This window comes from Anolis carolinensis, chromosome 1, assembly GCF_035594765.1.
Source record: "Anolis carolinensis isolate JA03-04 chromosome 1, rAnoCar3.1.pri, whole genome shotgun sequence".
NCBI classification, from domain to species: Eukaryota; Metazoa; Chordata; class Lepidosauria; order Squamata; family Dactyloidae; genus Anolis; species Anolis carolinensis.
In genome coordinates, this window is record NC_085841.1 from 76,991,756 (window position 1) to 77,006,835 (window position 15,080).

The 15,080-nt window shown below is 39.4% G+C and overlaps 1 protein-coding gene across 3 annotated transcripts in view; it reads left to right on the forward strand.

The window, feature by feature from the left end:
• Window positions 1–15,080, forward strand: part of lats1 (large tumor suppressor kinase 1) — a 30,118-nt gene that overhangs the window by 513 nt on the left and 14,525 nt on the right. Inside the window, exons 2-5 of one of the 3 annotated variants that reach the window (XR_010005011.1) lie at window positions 5,439–5,905; window positions 7,776–7,926; window positions 9,813–11,314; window positions 14,670–14,731. Coding sequence is in view for 2 of the 3 variants with exons in the window: in XM_062977461.1 (XP_062833531.1) it covers window positions 5,555–5,905; window positions 7,776–7,926; window positions 9,813–11,314 (2,004 nt within the window). In the remaining variant the exon portion in view is untranslated. Of the gene's footprint in view, window positions 1–28; window positions 1,530–5,438; window positions 5,906–7,775; window positions 7,927–9,812; window positions 11,315–14,669; window positions 14,732–15,080 lie in introns of those variants that run through there. The other 2 variants (XM_016995879.2, XM_062977461.1) reach the window with 2 other exon arrangements.

Below are 15,080 nucleotides of genomic sequence, written 5' to 3' on the forward strand. Positions count from 1 at the left end.
TTTTCTGCCTGGATATTCTCGGATTTAGGGCTGTGTGGAAGGGCCCAGAGATTACCACAAAGAAGGCCAGGTCTGGATTCAGTGAGGAAGACATTCCAGAATAAGGGAGTTATCAGGGCCCTGAAAGCCACGAAGCGGCCGGAGGAGCGACCCCTATATAGGCCCCTTCCACACAACTGAATAAAATCACATTTTCTGCTTTGAACTGGAATATATGGCAGTGTGGACTCAGATTTGTTTATCGTGTCAGAAGCGAACCGAGAGTACAAATTTTGATGTATTTGAAAACAAATTTTAAAAAAACACACACAACAATAATTTGGCATTATACTAAATGTCCTTTGAACAGTAGTTGGCCCCTTGGAGTGCCTCTGGTGTTTTGTAAGAAGGTCCTCCATAGTGCATGTGGCAGGGCTCAGGCTGCATTGTAATAGGTGTGATAACCCAGTTCAAAGCAGATATTGTGAGATTTTCTGCTTTGAAGGAGAGACCCTATATATCAGGCCTGGGCAGACTTGGGCCCTTCAGGTATTTTGGTCTTCAACTCTCACAGTTCCTAACAGCCGGTAGTGTACTGTTTGCTGGAATAAAATTTAAATTCAGTGAATAAGCTGCTAATCAGATATATCAGAGCCCTTGATGGTGCAGCAGGTTAAACCACTGAGCTGCTGAACTTGCTGACTGAAAGGTCGGTAGTTCAAATCCAGGGAGCGGGGTGAGCTCCTGCTGTTAGCCCCAGCTTCTGCCAATCTAGCAGTTTGAAAACATGCAAATATGAGTAGATCAATAGGTACCGCTTCAGCGGGAAGGTAATGGCACTCCATGCGGTCATGCCAGCCACATGACCTTTGAGGTGTCTACGGACAACGCCAGCTCTTCGGCTTAGAAATGGAGATGAGCACCAAGCCCCAGAGTCAGACACAACTAGACTTAATGTCAGGGCAAAACCTTTACCTAACCTTTACAAATAAAATTTTATATTGACTGAAAGTATGTTTATTTGGTCTTGCTCATCTGTGTTGAATTGGAATACGTAAATCTTGTTCATTTAATGTGTTACTGTATTTGTTTCACTGCCCCTTATCCAGTTGTGTTTTATGCATAAGAAATGCCACACACTGGTTGTTTTAGAACTATACACAAACTGGATTACAGGCAGCCCCCAAGTTGGAACAGGATAGGTTCTGTAGATTTGTTTTACATTGAATTTGTTTGTAAGTCAGAACAGGTAGATTTTTAAAGTGTGACTCCCACCAGAAATATATATTCTTTAACTTTGGGTAGCATAGGTAAGGGTTGACACCTCTGTGGTGTTTGTTTTGCTGTCTGTGCTCCTGTTCAGAAGATTTCTTCTCAGTTTTTGTCCCTGTGATAATAGGATTTTGAAAAAAAAAATGGCTTGTTGTGGAAACAAGGATTGGTGACAAAGCTTCAGTGGAGATACCCTTTCTCCATGATAACTCTTTCAGGAGTGAATTTCTTTTCCTGGGGCTAAATTTCTCTCACTTCCTGTTGTCTCAGCCTCATTTGTAAGTTGGATGTTTTTAATTTGGAGATTGCCTGTTCTCATGTATAAGTTCAGTTTAAGGAGGGTTTGGAGCCAACAGTATGGATTTTGCTTTTACTCGTGTACAGGTTGAGGTTAGTACTTTGGGGCATGCAGGAAACAAATTGTTTCCTTTTAAAGATGTATAGAAGGTAGTGAGAAGAGGCAGAGGTGAAATGTTCCCACCTTATTATCCTTCCCTTGCCCAAATTCTTCCTCCTATTCTAATATTGACTCGTGATTAAGTTGACCGAGGTTGTGGCGGGCAGTTTTTTGTTAAAAATCTTTCAACACAAGTACAGTATATATGGCGCTCATTTATCATGCCCAGTTTGCATGGTAGCAGATGGCAGAGTTAAGTGGAAACTTCTGTGTTTTCTTCTTGCTCCTATCTTTGCTCAAACTGAGGAGATGAATATTCTGTGTCAGGAAGAGGCAGCAGAGCCATGACTTTATCAAGCAACTGCCTCTGGTGCCACCTTTATAGTTTTGATCTGAGAACAGCTTTAAATTAGCCATCTCAGATTATGAGAAATTCTGAAAGTAATTAATTAGTATAAATAACTGCATTATTATAAATAAATAATAACTACATTATTATAAATAAATAACTGCATTATTTCATTTAGCATAGAAAAATATTTTACCAATTAGGAACTTTTCTGGTTCAATATATGAAATTAATATTTTCAGAGCAAGATAATTCAAGAAACATTCATAAATCTGATGGCCAGTAAATGAACCTGGGGACCTCTGTCTTACTTCTTGTTCATTTTTCACATTATTTTAAAAATAAATGTACCCTGCCATTCCAGGAAGACATGCCTCTGTCAATCCGCAATAATAAAATAAAGAGAAAAAGGCACTTGTAATATATCACACGATAAAAAAGCAGATGAAAATAAGGCAATATAACAGGTGGCTAGGTAAAAGCAACACAAGAAAATACACATATAGAGGAAATCCCTGAGGGAAGTAAGCAGCTTCCCAGAAACATTAAATGTATGTTGTATAATTGAGGGCAGGGGTTCCCAAACTAAGGCCTGCGGGCCGGATGCGGCCCTCCGTGGTCATTTACTTGGCCCCTGCCCTAAACTTTAGACATAGGGTTGTTCTAAGTCTGAAACGACTTGAAGGCACACAACAATGACAGTCCTAACTTGACTATCTCATCAGCCAAAGGGCAGGACCACATATCCCATTGAAATACTGGTATGTTTATGTTGGTTAAAATTGTTCTTCATTTTGAATATTGTATTGTTCTTTCATGTTTTTGCACTGCAAATAAGATGCAGTGTGCATAGGAATTCATTCATGTTTTTGAAAAATTATAGTTGCCCCCTCCCCCCAAAAAACAGTCTGTGGGATTGTGAACTGGCCCTCTGCTTAATAAGTTCATGGACCCCTGATCTAGGATGTAATGCAGGCATGGGCAAACTTCAGTGTTGTGGTCTTCAACTCCCAAAAATCTCAGCCAGCTTACCAGCTATTACAAATTGTGAGAGTTGGAAGTCCAAAACACCTGGAGGACCCAAGTTTGCCCATGAGTGGTATAATGTATCTTCAAAACTTTCTGGGCATTCTGTGGGTTAGTCATTGAGGAAATATGACATCTTGTTAAAGTGCTTTAAAAAGTGTATGTGTTTAAGGAACAGATGATTATACTGTTCCTATCAGTTTAAAGCTGAAATGTTAATTTTTTAACTGCAAAAAGAGTGTTGGTTGACTGATATAATGATTTGTAACATATTGTTTATATTGTCTGGATAATTGCAATTAATGTCAATATCCATATTATTGTGTATATTATCTGCTTAACAGTAGCCGTATTTCCCTCTGGTTTGATATGTGTATTTATGCACATGTGAGTATACAATATTTGTTGCTTAATATTTATTAAACTCCTTTATTTGCTACTAGCTCTATTATAGAGAAATGCAAGATTCAGCCATCCTGATAAGGTTTGCATGATACCATCAAATAGTGTTTAATAATAATAATAACAACAACAACTTTATTTTTATACCCCTCCTCCATCTCCCTGAAGGGACTCGGGGCGGCTTACATGGGGCCAAGCCCAAATAATAACAGACATAGTAAAAACACATCGATATAAAACAAATCAATAAAACATATCCATAAAACAGGTCAACAAAACATGAGTTGGCTAAAAACAAGAAAAACGCATAAAAATGACTGGGCCCTAAAGGGAATTTGCTACCCAACTACATTGCCAAATATAAGGGGAGATTGTCTCAACCAGGCCTGCACAACTTGGCAATAGCAAGGGGCCAAAATTACATATTGTTGTCCCCATATAAAATGTGGTAGGAAATATCCAAATGATGACATATAAGTCAGTGAATGGTTTGCTGCTATATAACTGACTTAAGAGGTAATATTATTGCATCTAGTACTGTAATAGTATTTCTAGAGTAGACGTGGTTAAGAGAGGTGGCGTCTGGTCTGTCACAGAATCTAGTTGCTTTGTCTGTATCTTTGTTGTGAGTAGAGACAGCCCCCCTTTTGAAAACTCTGCTCACTTGCAACAGAAATACAGACAAAGTAACTCTGAAAGTGAGTGATACACTTTATAAGAGACGTGTAATTGTCCAGAATGGGATGCATATAACCAATAATATTTTTAGTATTTTTAAAATTGGAAATCATACGTGATAAGTTATGTTTGTAATTACTTGCTCTGGTTTTGCCTTGTAAAGCTTCTGAGTACAAATCTGACCCTATTTGTAAATAATAGCTTATCTTTTACTCCAAGTCTGTATTGAAAAAGCACAAAAGAGCAGTGTCACATTGAATCTGGAGCACCCTTGCTGGTTTTTAAAAAGGGCCACCTAAAAGCACTTTGGCTTGAATGTCAAATTCAAACTTTTTACTTATCATGTCTACTCAAGCAGAAATGAGCCCTTGCATTAAATGATCAGGATTCTTCACAATAATTAATAAGTGCATGTTAAAGCCTTTAAATCAGTTTGTATGGAAGCATGCTGAAATGCTAGGAAGATCTCCAATCTTTTCTAGCCATCTAGGAGCAAGAACATATGTCAGGTGAATTCGGCACAGTTATCTCTGAAAAGTCACAGTTTCTCTGTAGATTATATCCATGAATTGTTACCTTATTTTAGATCATACAAATTACAACTGTACTAAATTTGTCAGGTGCAAATTTGTCTCTTTACAAATGTTTTGGAAAAAAGACATAAACAGAATTATGACTGCTCTATTATGTATTTGTTTATATCATGGAGAAGATTTGTAGTTAAAAAGAGTAAATGTAATAGCAGAGATTCAGTAAGCATATTAATTCTCTGCCGGCATACACACACCAGCATATTTTTTTTGGGGGGGGTAGAAGAAACTGTTCCCTAGCCCCTATTTCCTCCAGAACTTATAATGCTACGGTGGTTTGTGGGCATAGATCTGTCCCTGTGACCATTTATCAGTTGCATAATGTGCCTGTGTACTCTTCAGCTGCCCTTGCACACCAAGGCAAGAAGGTGCATCTTATACCCTAGCATAAAGTTACTCTTTCTCCCCTGTGTGCAAGAGGGCAGCTGATATTTGGCCAGGCAGTGGTCAAGTACATCTTTGAGCCCTCTAGTTGCCTTGCACACCCTAAGCCAGGCATCCTAAAACTCCAGCCCTTCAGATGTTTGGGCCCCCAACTTTGAGAAGCCCTAGCAGTGTGTTCAATGATCAGAAATTCTGGGAGTTGAAGGCCCAAACAGCTGGAGGGCTACAGGTTGAGGATGCTTGCCGTACACCCTCAAATATTGCATTGCTTTGACCAGTATGCATCACTTAGGCAGAGCAGGAGGATTCTAGCCATTTTTAAAATATTCTAACTGTTAATATTTTATTTTATTTTATTTAGGTTGGCTGGCTTAGGATTGAATGAATGTTTGTACCATTGGAACCACCATCAACAGTGAATTTCGAAGTTACCATCCTGTCATTTTTGAGTGTATTGGTTAGAGGCTACACGGTTTCATGAAGAGAAGTGAGAAGCCGGAAGGATATAGACAAATGAGGCCTAAAACTTTTCCTGCCAGTAATTATACTGGCAGCAGCAGGCAAATGTTAGAAGAAATACGAAAGAGCCTTAAATACTTACCTAAACCCTCTGATGCTGCAAAAGTTGAGCAAAATGTTGGTAAAATAGCTACTGAAGATCCCAGACAAGGTAGAAATCCTCCTAAATTCGTTACCTACCATAAAGCTTTGGAAGAAATCAAAAATTCTCTTGAGCCCTTTGCGAATGAAACAAGTTCTTCAGCAAGAGGAATATCAGAAGTTAATCGACAAATGTTGCAGGATCTACAAGCTGCTGGGTTTGATGAGGTAAAATAGGATTGTGTTGCTTCTTGTAATGATAGTTAAGTAAGTTGAGGACAAAAGATGCAAATGTACTTGTGATATATTGGAGGAAACAGTGTTGCTGGTGATATGCAGTTTCCAATGTACAGGCGGTCCCTAAGTTACGAACAAGATAGGTTCTGGAGATTTGTTCTTAATTTGAATTTGTATGTAAGTCTGAACAGGTACATTTTTAAGTGGAACTCCAGCATATATATGCATCCGCATACTTTGGATAGCATAGGAAAGGGCTAACACCCCTATAGTGTTCGTTTTGCTGTATATGCCCCTGTTCAGAAGATTTCACCACACTTTGTGTACCTATAATAATTGGATTTAGGAACAATTCGCTTATTGTGGAAACAAGGAATTGTGATAAAACTTTAGTGGAGACACCTTTTCCCCTTGATTTCCTCTCCTAAGGAGAAATTTCTCTCACTTTCTGTTGTCTCACTCCCGTTTTAAACTATGAGTCATTTGTAGGTTGGATGTTTGCAACTTGGGTACTGCCTGTATATTCTCAGTATAAATTTAATGTTTCTGTATGGAATGCAGTAGGTTTCTCACAATAGGTACTTAGTATATACTCTTGAAGATAACAAAGACAGTTAAAACAGAAATACACATTCTACTGTAAATTCAACCATTTTTCAAAAGATTTTTGTTGTGTTTCATGGCCTTTTAGCCAGATGATTTGGATTTCTTGCTCATGCAACACTGGATTTCACTCAGTTTATTTGCAGATTTTGACATTGGTGTTTTTTGTCTTCTGGTTATTATGAGGTTTTCTTGCAAGATTTGTGCATAGGGCATTTGTCATCACCTTCCTCTGAGGCTAAGAGAGTGTGACATGCCAAATATATTTTTTAAACTTGCTGTTACTGTTTTTGTGTAAGGCTTTCTATATTAGTGGGAAGCCTGCAGCTTCTGTAAAGCACATATACATTTAACAGTTGGACTTCCACATTTATGGGTTTCACTTTGCGGGTTTGATTATTTACAGATTTGATTATTTGGTTTTCTCTAGAAATCTCTATGTCCTTCATTGTGACTCTTATGATTGATATCCAGTGAGTGTTGATCCTAGAGCTATATTGGTGGATGTAGAAATTTCTAGAAAGGTATTCTCTCAGTCAAAAAAGTGTGTATTTTTATTTGCTGTTTTCCCACTTTTACAAAGGCTTTTTGGTCCTAATTTCTGGATGACTGGATGTAATTATCTTTTCTTTTCCATGTGTTGAAGAGTTGACTGCAGGGCCGGCCGGAGATAATTTTAAATATTAAGCGGGGGTGGGGAAAAGCGCCCCCCCCCCCCCGCCTCCTGTGCCCTGGCCCCGCCTCCCGAGCTACTCGCCCTGACCCCGCCTCCCACGCTGCATGAGAGGCGGGGCCAGGGCACGCTGGGTGGGAGGCAGGGCACCGCCCTGACGGTGCCCCGCCTCCCGCCCAGTGCGCCCTGGCCTTGCCCGGCCGGCTGCCGGCTGGGCAAGGCCAGCCAGGCCACAAGGCCAGCCAGGCCAGGGCGCACTGGGCGGGAGGCGGGGCACCGCCCTGACGGTGCCCCGCCTCCCGCCCAGTGCGCCCTGGCCTGGCTGGCCTTGCCCGGCCGGCAGCGGCCATGTGGAGCTCGCTCGTCGCCGAACAGGCCTTCCTGTTCGCCGGCGAGTGAGCCGATGGTCCCCACCGGGGCGCAGGAAGCCCGACGGCGCCCCCCGGTGACCTGCGCCTGAGGCGGCCGCCTCACGTGGCCTCCGTGGTGGGCCGGCCCTCGTTGACTGTCATGATTCTGGAACTTTTTGGTGTCAATTATTAAATGGTTTGAAATTTCTTTACATCCCATCACCTTCCCAAACAGGATATGGTGGTACAAGCTCTGAGGCAAACCAACAGCCGCAGCATAGAAGCAGCCATTGAATTCATAAGTAAAATGAGCTATCAAGATCTTCGGCGAGAACAAATGGCAGCAGCAGCAGCAAGACCAATTAATGCAAGCACAAAGCCACAAGGTATGTGTATCCAGTATAAGGTTAAATATTAAGTATTTATACTTAATACCTGATATTAAGTCCTGTTGTGTCCGACTTTGGGGCTTGGTGCTCATGTCCATTTCTAAGCTGAAGAGCTGGAGTTGTCCGTAGATGCCTCCAAGATCATGTGGCCTGCATGACTGCATGGAGCGCTGTTACCTTCCAGCCAGAGTAGTACCTATTGATCTACTCATATTTTCATGTTTTCAAGCTGCTAGGTTGGCAGTATAAAGTCTTTTTAAAAATATTGAACTACACTAATTATTTTGTGGTGTAGTAGAGCTGTAGCAAATAATAAAGAAATAAACTAAGATAAATTATGAAGGATCTATATTAATGACAGAACATTTTTAAAAGTTGTAGTTTTGTTGTCACGTTGTATAAATACTTTCAAAACACTTATTATAGCAAACTGTTCTGTTAAGCAATGTAGTGTAAGTAAATTTAGTTTATTTCTGAATACACTTAGTTAATGTAACATTGTCAGTACAGCTGAACTTCAGAAAGAATCTAAAAATTAGTTTGCATGACAGAAATTAGTTACCTCAAGTCTGGATTACTGTAATGCACTCTATGTGGGGCTGCCCCTGAAACTGCAGTTGGTACAAAGGTTGGTGGCTAGGATGTTAACTGGAGCAACTTACAGGGAGCGGGCCAACCCCCTTGTTTAAGCAGCTCCACTGGCTGCCAATAACCTTACGGTCCCAATTCAAGGTGCAGGTTATAACATATAAAGCTTTAAACTGTTTGGGACCTACCTATCTTCATGACCGCATCTTCCCCTATGAACCTGTGCAATCTCTAAGATCTTCTGGGGAGGCCCTCCTCTTGCTTCCACCTCCATCTCAGGTACGACTGGTGGGGGGAGAGGACTTTCTGGGCTTTTTCGGCCATGGCCCCCCGGCTCTGGAACTCCCTCCCCAGGGAGATTAGGCTAGCACTCTCCCTGTCCACTTTCTGAAAAGTGTTAAAGAAGTGGATGTTCCGCTGTGCTTTTGAGTAGACAACCCTCTAGATAGCAAGCTCCAGATGGGACCAAAAATCTGTCCTCACACTTTATTGCTGCTCTTATCCTCGTTGCTGCCATTAGCCTATCCTTTAAATCATTGTTGCACTAGTCCGTCTACCCATGACAATAAGAAAAACTGATTTTGGTTGCTGGTTGATGCTTTTTTATATATTGCTATAATGTTGTTTTATTCTGTCTTACATTAAAATGTAATTACATAAAAATGTAATTCAATAAACTGTGTTGTTCAGGCTTGGCCCCATGTAAGCCGCCCCGAGTCCCTTCAGGGAGATGGAGGCAGGGTACAAAATTTAAGTTACTATTATAGCAAGTATTTGTATCTGGAGATGTAAATAACATTCTCTTACAAATAGATTCATAGTTGCGGATAACCTAGTTTAATTTTTACAGCAAGAGTTGGCATATTTGAAGAAATCACACAATGAAAAAGTTCATCTAAATTTATCATCTTGGTTATTGTTACATCAATCCAACATAATGTGTGCATTTGTCAGAAAAGTTTGTTATTTCTTTAACATTTAATCTCTAACACAGTTTTTCAGAAATTCCTGAAAATCCCAGGGTTTTTAGAATTGCTATCAACCTTCCATCTTTTACAGTACCTATACTTTTTGTTCAAAAAATATGTTCTTCCTAAGATAACAGGTCTGTTAATTTTGGGCTTTTATATGTGATTATATGGTCTCATTTACTCTTGATTTTTATATTTGGAGTTTTCCTTGTTTCTATCAGGCAAATTAGAAATATTGATTATTTAAAATTCCTAGTCTGAAATAGCAAAGCAGTCAGTAGTGAAAGTATTACAATGTCGTCTTCTTTCCTTGTCTTTTAAAAGGTGTCCAACCTTCAGTCAACCGCAGGCAGAGCTGGAAAGGTTCTAAAGAATCTTTAGTGCCCCAAAGACATGCTTCTGCACTGAGAGATGGCCTTTCTTTTCATTCTGAAAGCCCTATATCCCAGGCTGATGTAGGAAGACCATTGTCGGGCTCTGGAATAGCAGCATTTGCTCAGGCTCATCCCAGTAATGGACAAAGAGTGAATCCACCCCCTCCACCACAAGTGAGGTGTATTACTCCTCCTCCACCTCCTCCCAGAGGGACAACTCCTCCTCCCAGAGGGACAACGCCACCCCCATCTTCCTGGGAAACAAATTCCCAAACAAAACGTTATTCTGGTAGCATGGAATATATGATATCACGGATTTCTCCAGTACCACAAGGAGCATGGCCAGACGGCTATCCTCCTCCACCAATTAATCCATCATCTATGAATTCTTCTGCCCAGGGACAACGAGGCATTAATTCTGTTCCTGTTGGGAGGCAACCCATAATCATGCAGAGTTCAGTTAACAGCAAATTCAATTTTTCATCTGGAAGGGCTGGATTACAAAATGGCAACTGCCAGGCTGAATATATTGTTCACCAGAATATTGTGTCTGGTAATGCAGCAGGTCGTCAACCACCGCCTCCTTATCCAATGGCTTCTACCAGCCAGCAGAGCCCTACGCCTTTGCAAATGCAAGCTGGAGGACCTGCAGCCCCTTCTCCATATCCTAATGGGAACATTCCTCAATCTATGATGGTGTCAAACAGAAATAGCCACAATATGGAACTATACAATATTAATATTTCTGGAATTCCATCATCCTGGCCCCAGCCACCATCTGGCAATGGACATGAAATCTCAACATGGCAGTCCAATATTCCAGTGAGGTCAAATTCCTTCAATAACCCCCTTGGAAACAGACAAAGTCATGCAACTAATTCACAGTCTTCTGCCACCACAGTAACAGCTGTTACTCCTGCACCTATACAGCAGCCAGTAAAAAGCATGCGTGTGTTAAAACCAGAACTACAAACTGCCTTAGCCCCTACTCATCCTTCTTGGATTTCACAACCAATGCAAGCTATCCAGCCCATCTCTTTTTCTGAGGGTCCATGTACAAATATGGCAGTCATGTCACCTGCGACAGAGGCCCCAAATTATCAAGGCCCCCCACCTCCATATCCAAAGCACTTACTACACCCCAATGCATCCATCACACCGTATGAATCTGTGGCAAAGCCTTGCAAAGAAGATTTGCCTAGTTTCCTTAAAGAAGATGAGAGTGAAAAAAATGAAATGAGTGAGGCAGTAGATAGAGAAAATAAGCAAATAACCACCTCACCTGTCCCGGTGAGAAAAAATAAGAGAGATGAAGAGAGAAGGGAGTCCCGAATTCAGAGCTATTCTCCCCAGGCTTTTAAGTTCTTTATGGAGCAGCATGTGGAAAACATACTCAAATCCCACCAACAGAGACTACATCGTAAGAAACAACTAGAAAATGAAATGATGCGGGTAAAGCCTATTATTGTTATATCTTTTTTGTGCTGTAAGATTTTTTCAATATTAATATGACAACAAACCTATGAGGGACAGTAGCCCAACTGACAAGATTTGTCACACAATAGTTTTTATGTTTGTTTTAGAGGCCAACCTATTAAGGTCAATAGGGTTTATTCCAAGGTAAGTGTGGATTTTGGATCTCAGCTTGAATATTGGCCATACTTTTCTTATTTGAGGTCATGCCCAAATCCAATAATACGGTCAGTTACCAAGTTTAATACTTAGATAATTTAGTGTATCTGCATTATGCTTTCCTGAGATATAGAATATCTTTCAACAGGTTGGAAAGCAACATTGATTTGATCTCTTGTAATAATAATTGATTTACAGTGTTATCCTTAAATCCTAGAGAAAATACATTGGATTCATTTTTATATAAATTAGAGTATATTTTAAAAATGTTTGGGAATTGAATTTGAACTCAGATGCACAAATGGGATGCAATCTGCTTTGATAGTCTGTGCTTTTATTTTGTTTTGGGGACAATTCTCGTTTCCCTCTAAAATCCCTCTCCTAATCATATGCCATTTGTTTTGAAAAATTCCTCCAAGATGTTGGTATGAATTGAGGTGCGAGTTATAGCAAAATGCATAGAAAAGGAAGAGATGAGAGATGGATGGGTTGTTTGTAAAACAGAACCAGGGATCCAAAGCATAGTCATCACTGTTCAATATTAAGTACTTATAGATTGATTATGATGATGAAATGATACTGTCGTTTTCCTGGTTTAGGGCTCAATATAACTTAAAATATATTGTTTAAAAATAAATTAAAATTAAAAAATTAAAACCATAAGCCATAAAAAGTGCAACAGTACAAGAAAATGACAAAAATTCCAGTAACTTGCACAAGGCCTATCTCATCTAAAGTAACAGTCTGCAGAGGCTTGTTGACATACATACATATTTTGCTGTTCGTGGAAAGAGAGTAGGGACCGTACCAAGGAGTTCCAGAGCCTAAGGTCAGCCTCTGAGAAAGCCCTTTCACATATTCCCACCAGATTTATTTGTGGAAGTTGTATGACAGACAGATTGGCTTCCCAGCAGATCTGAAAACATGTGAAGGGTTATAAGGTTGAATGTGTGTCTGCCTTGAAATTGTTCATTGACTTGTGGCAACTCCATGAATTTCATGTTTTTCTTCAGCAAAGATTACTCAGAAGTTGTATTCTCAGTTCCTTCCTCTGAAATATATACAGTGTTCCCTCACTTATCGCTGGGGTTAGGTTCCAAGACCACCCACAATAAATGAAAATCCGCAAAGTAGGGACACTATATTTATTTTAATATTTATGCATTATTTTAGTAATTATACACTATTTTAAGTCTTTATCAACCCATCGTGCATTGATAAATCGCCTCCTTCTCCTCCCGTTGCCACTTGGGCTCCTTTTCTCTTGCTTTGGCTTCTCCTTCCTCCCTTCCTTAGGCTGTAAATTGTAATTTTTTATTATTTATAATAGTCTTTTAGAGTTTATTGAAAAACCGCGAAACAGTGAATCCGCAAAAAGTGAACCGCAAAGTAGTGAGGGAACACTGTAGTCATTTAAATACCTTGGATCTAAGCCATATAGGACTTTATAGAGCAAAACCAGCTCATGAAATTGTGCCTGGAAACAGATTTGTAGCTTTATGTGCTCCCTGCAACTAGTCTTAGTTAATAATTTGGCTCTATCTGTTTGAACCAATTGAAGTTTCTAAACACTTTTTAAAGGTAGCCCCGCATAATATGTATTAGAGTAATCCAACCAGGATGTAACTAAGGCATGTGTCACCATGACCATATCTGACATCTGGTACATAAGCTTTAACTGTGCTTCCACAGAGCTACCACTGGATCTTGAGCTATTTTCAGGGAGGAGAATGTAATCTCACCCTGTTCCCTGAATCGCCTTTTGAATGACCAAGTGTACCTATGTCTTGTTTGTATTAAGTGTCAGTTTCTTCACCCTCATCCAGTCCATTAGTAAAAACAAGTACCAGTTTAGGATCAAAACAGTTTGTAGTAGAAAAATAGTGGTGTTGGGTATCGTCCGTATACTTATGGTACCAAACCCCAAAACAATGGATGATGTTTTATGTTAAATATCATGGAGGACAAACTGAACCCTGAGCAACCACCCAGATGAACAGCTAAAGGATTGAATAGGAGTGCCCCAGCCTCATCTTTTGAGTTCTCTGCTCCAGAAAAGAACAAAGCAACTGTAAAATAACAGCCCTCACATCTTATCATTGCAAGAATGATGCCATTGTTGATGGTATAAAAAGCCATTAAGAGGTTCAACAGTATCAACAGAAACATGTTCCTTCCATCTAGTTTCCAACATAGACTATCTACCAAGCCAACAGAGCCATCTCTCTTGCATAACCAGGCCGTAAACAAAATTGAACTAGACCTCAATACCATATGCACTTAGTAGTCTGGTAGTTGACATTTTTCAATATTTTTCAAAGACAGTCTCACATGGAACATTTTACAATAATCTACTGAGGATATTCAGGCATGTGTCATTGTAGCCTGGTCTAACTTCGCTCAGAGTAGGCCATACAAGAAATAGTGAAAAAATAACAGCTTTGCAATTAATTGTTAATGACAAAGAAAATGGCTAGTAGTTCAGTGAGGTGAAAATGTATATTGCCTAAGAGATGGAAACACAAATACAAGCAGAAGCAAGTTGCTTCCACAAAACTTTTCTAGAGTAAACGTCCCTTCTCCAGATATTGTCAGCGTTAATTTTATCGGATCATTTTTTTCTAAGACAGACCTTTCCAGTCTCGTCACCACTGCAATCAGGAAAGTCTCAGTGGATTGTCGTGTTTACTTTATGTTGAATAAATTAAATAGTCAGGTATAAGAAACTTCAATGACCACAGTTTGAACTTTACTTACCTTGCGCTAAAAAAATATCACGTAGATGGAAACTGGCAAAGTGTTTTTTTAATGATGCTCTAGTAAGAATAATTGTCTTATTTCATTTTGTGCTTTCTTGATTTGTCACAGATATCTATGTTGATTCACAAAGCACTAGAATTTCCTGTTTTTATCCAAGTGATAAACTAGGCAATATATATTTGAATATCATGACATTTATTTCTGGTTTACATTTTACCTTCACTTCAGTCTGCGGTGTCTTTCCCTTCTTCTGAGCCTTTCTGCGGAAGTGCCATTTTAACTGATTTCAATAATTCTCCATAATAAATTGTATTTTCACGAAATGGCAAGTTAACTGATATGTAAATCAAATTAAATTTCTTGTTCTTTCTACATGTTCATTCTTAGTCTCTTTCCTTTTTACTTTCACTAACAGCTGATTTAAACTATTAAGGGGTTGGAGCTTTCCTGACATCTGTAATCTTCGTTACTGAGTAGGCAAGTAATCTTTTGGAGAAAAGTGTTACATTTGAAGAATAGCATGGACCTTTTCTTAGGGATTCTGCATGCTTCCCTGTATTTTAATTAAGCATGTTTTCTTTATATGAAATTACTAATCTTGATTTCCTTTCCCTATTTTATAGCTTTCTATTTTTGGTTCTGTGCAACTTCAAAGCACAAGTGAAACAGTTACTTATTTAAATGAATACAGTGTGTTTTATATATTTTGCTCAGATTTGTAGTTGAAGGTGACAAGTTTATTTACATCCTTTGTTCATTTTGCCAGGCACTAACTCGTGATGCATATTTTTTAAAATACGCATTCAATGTAATTATAAATAAGGTG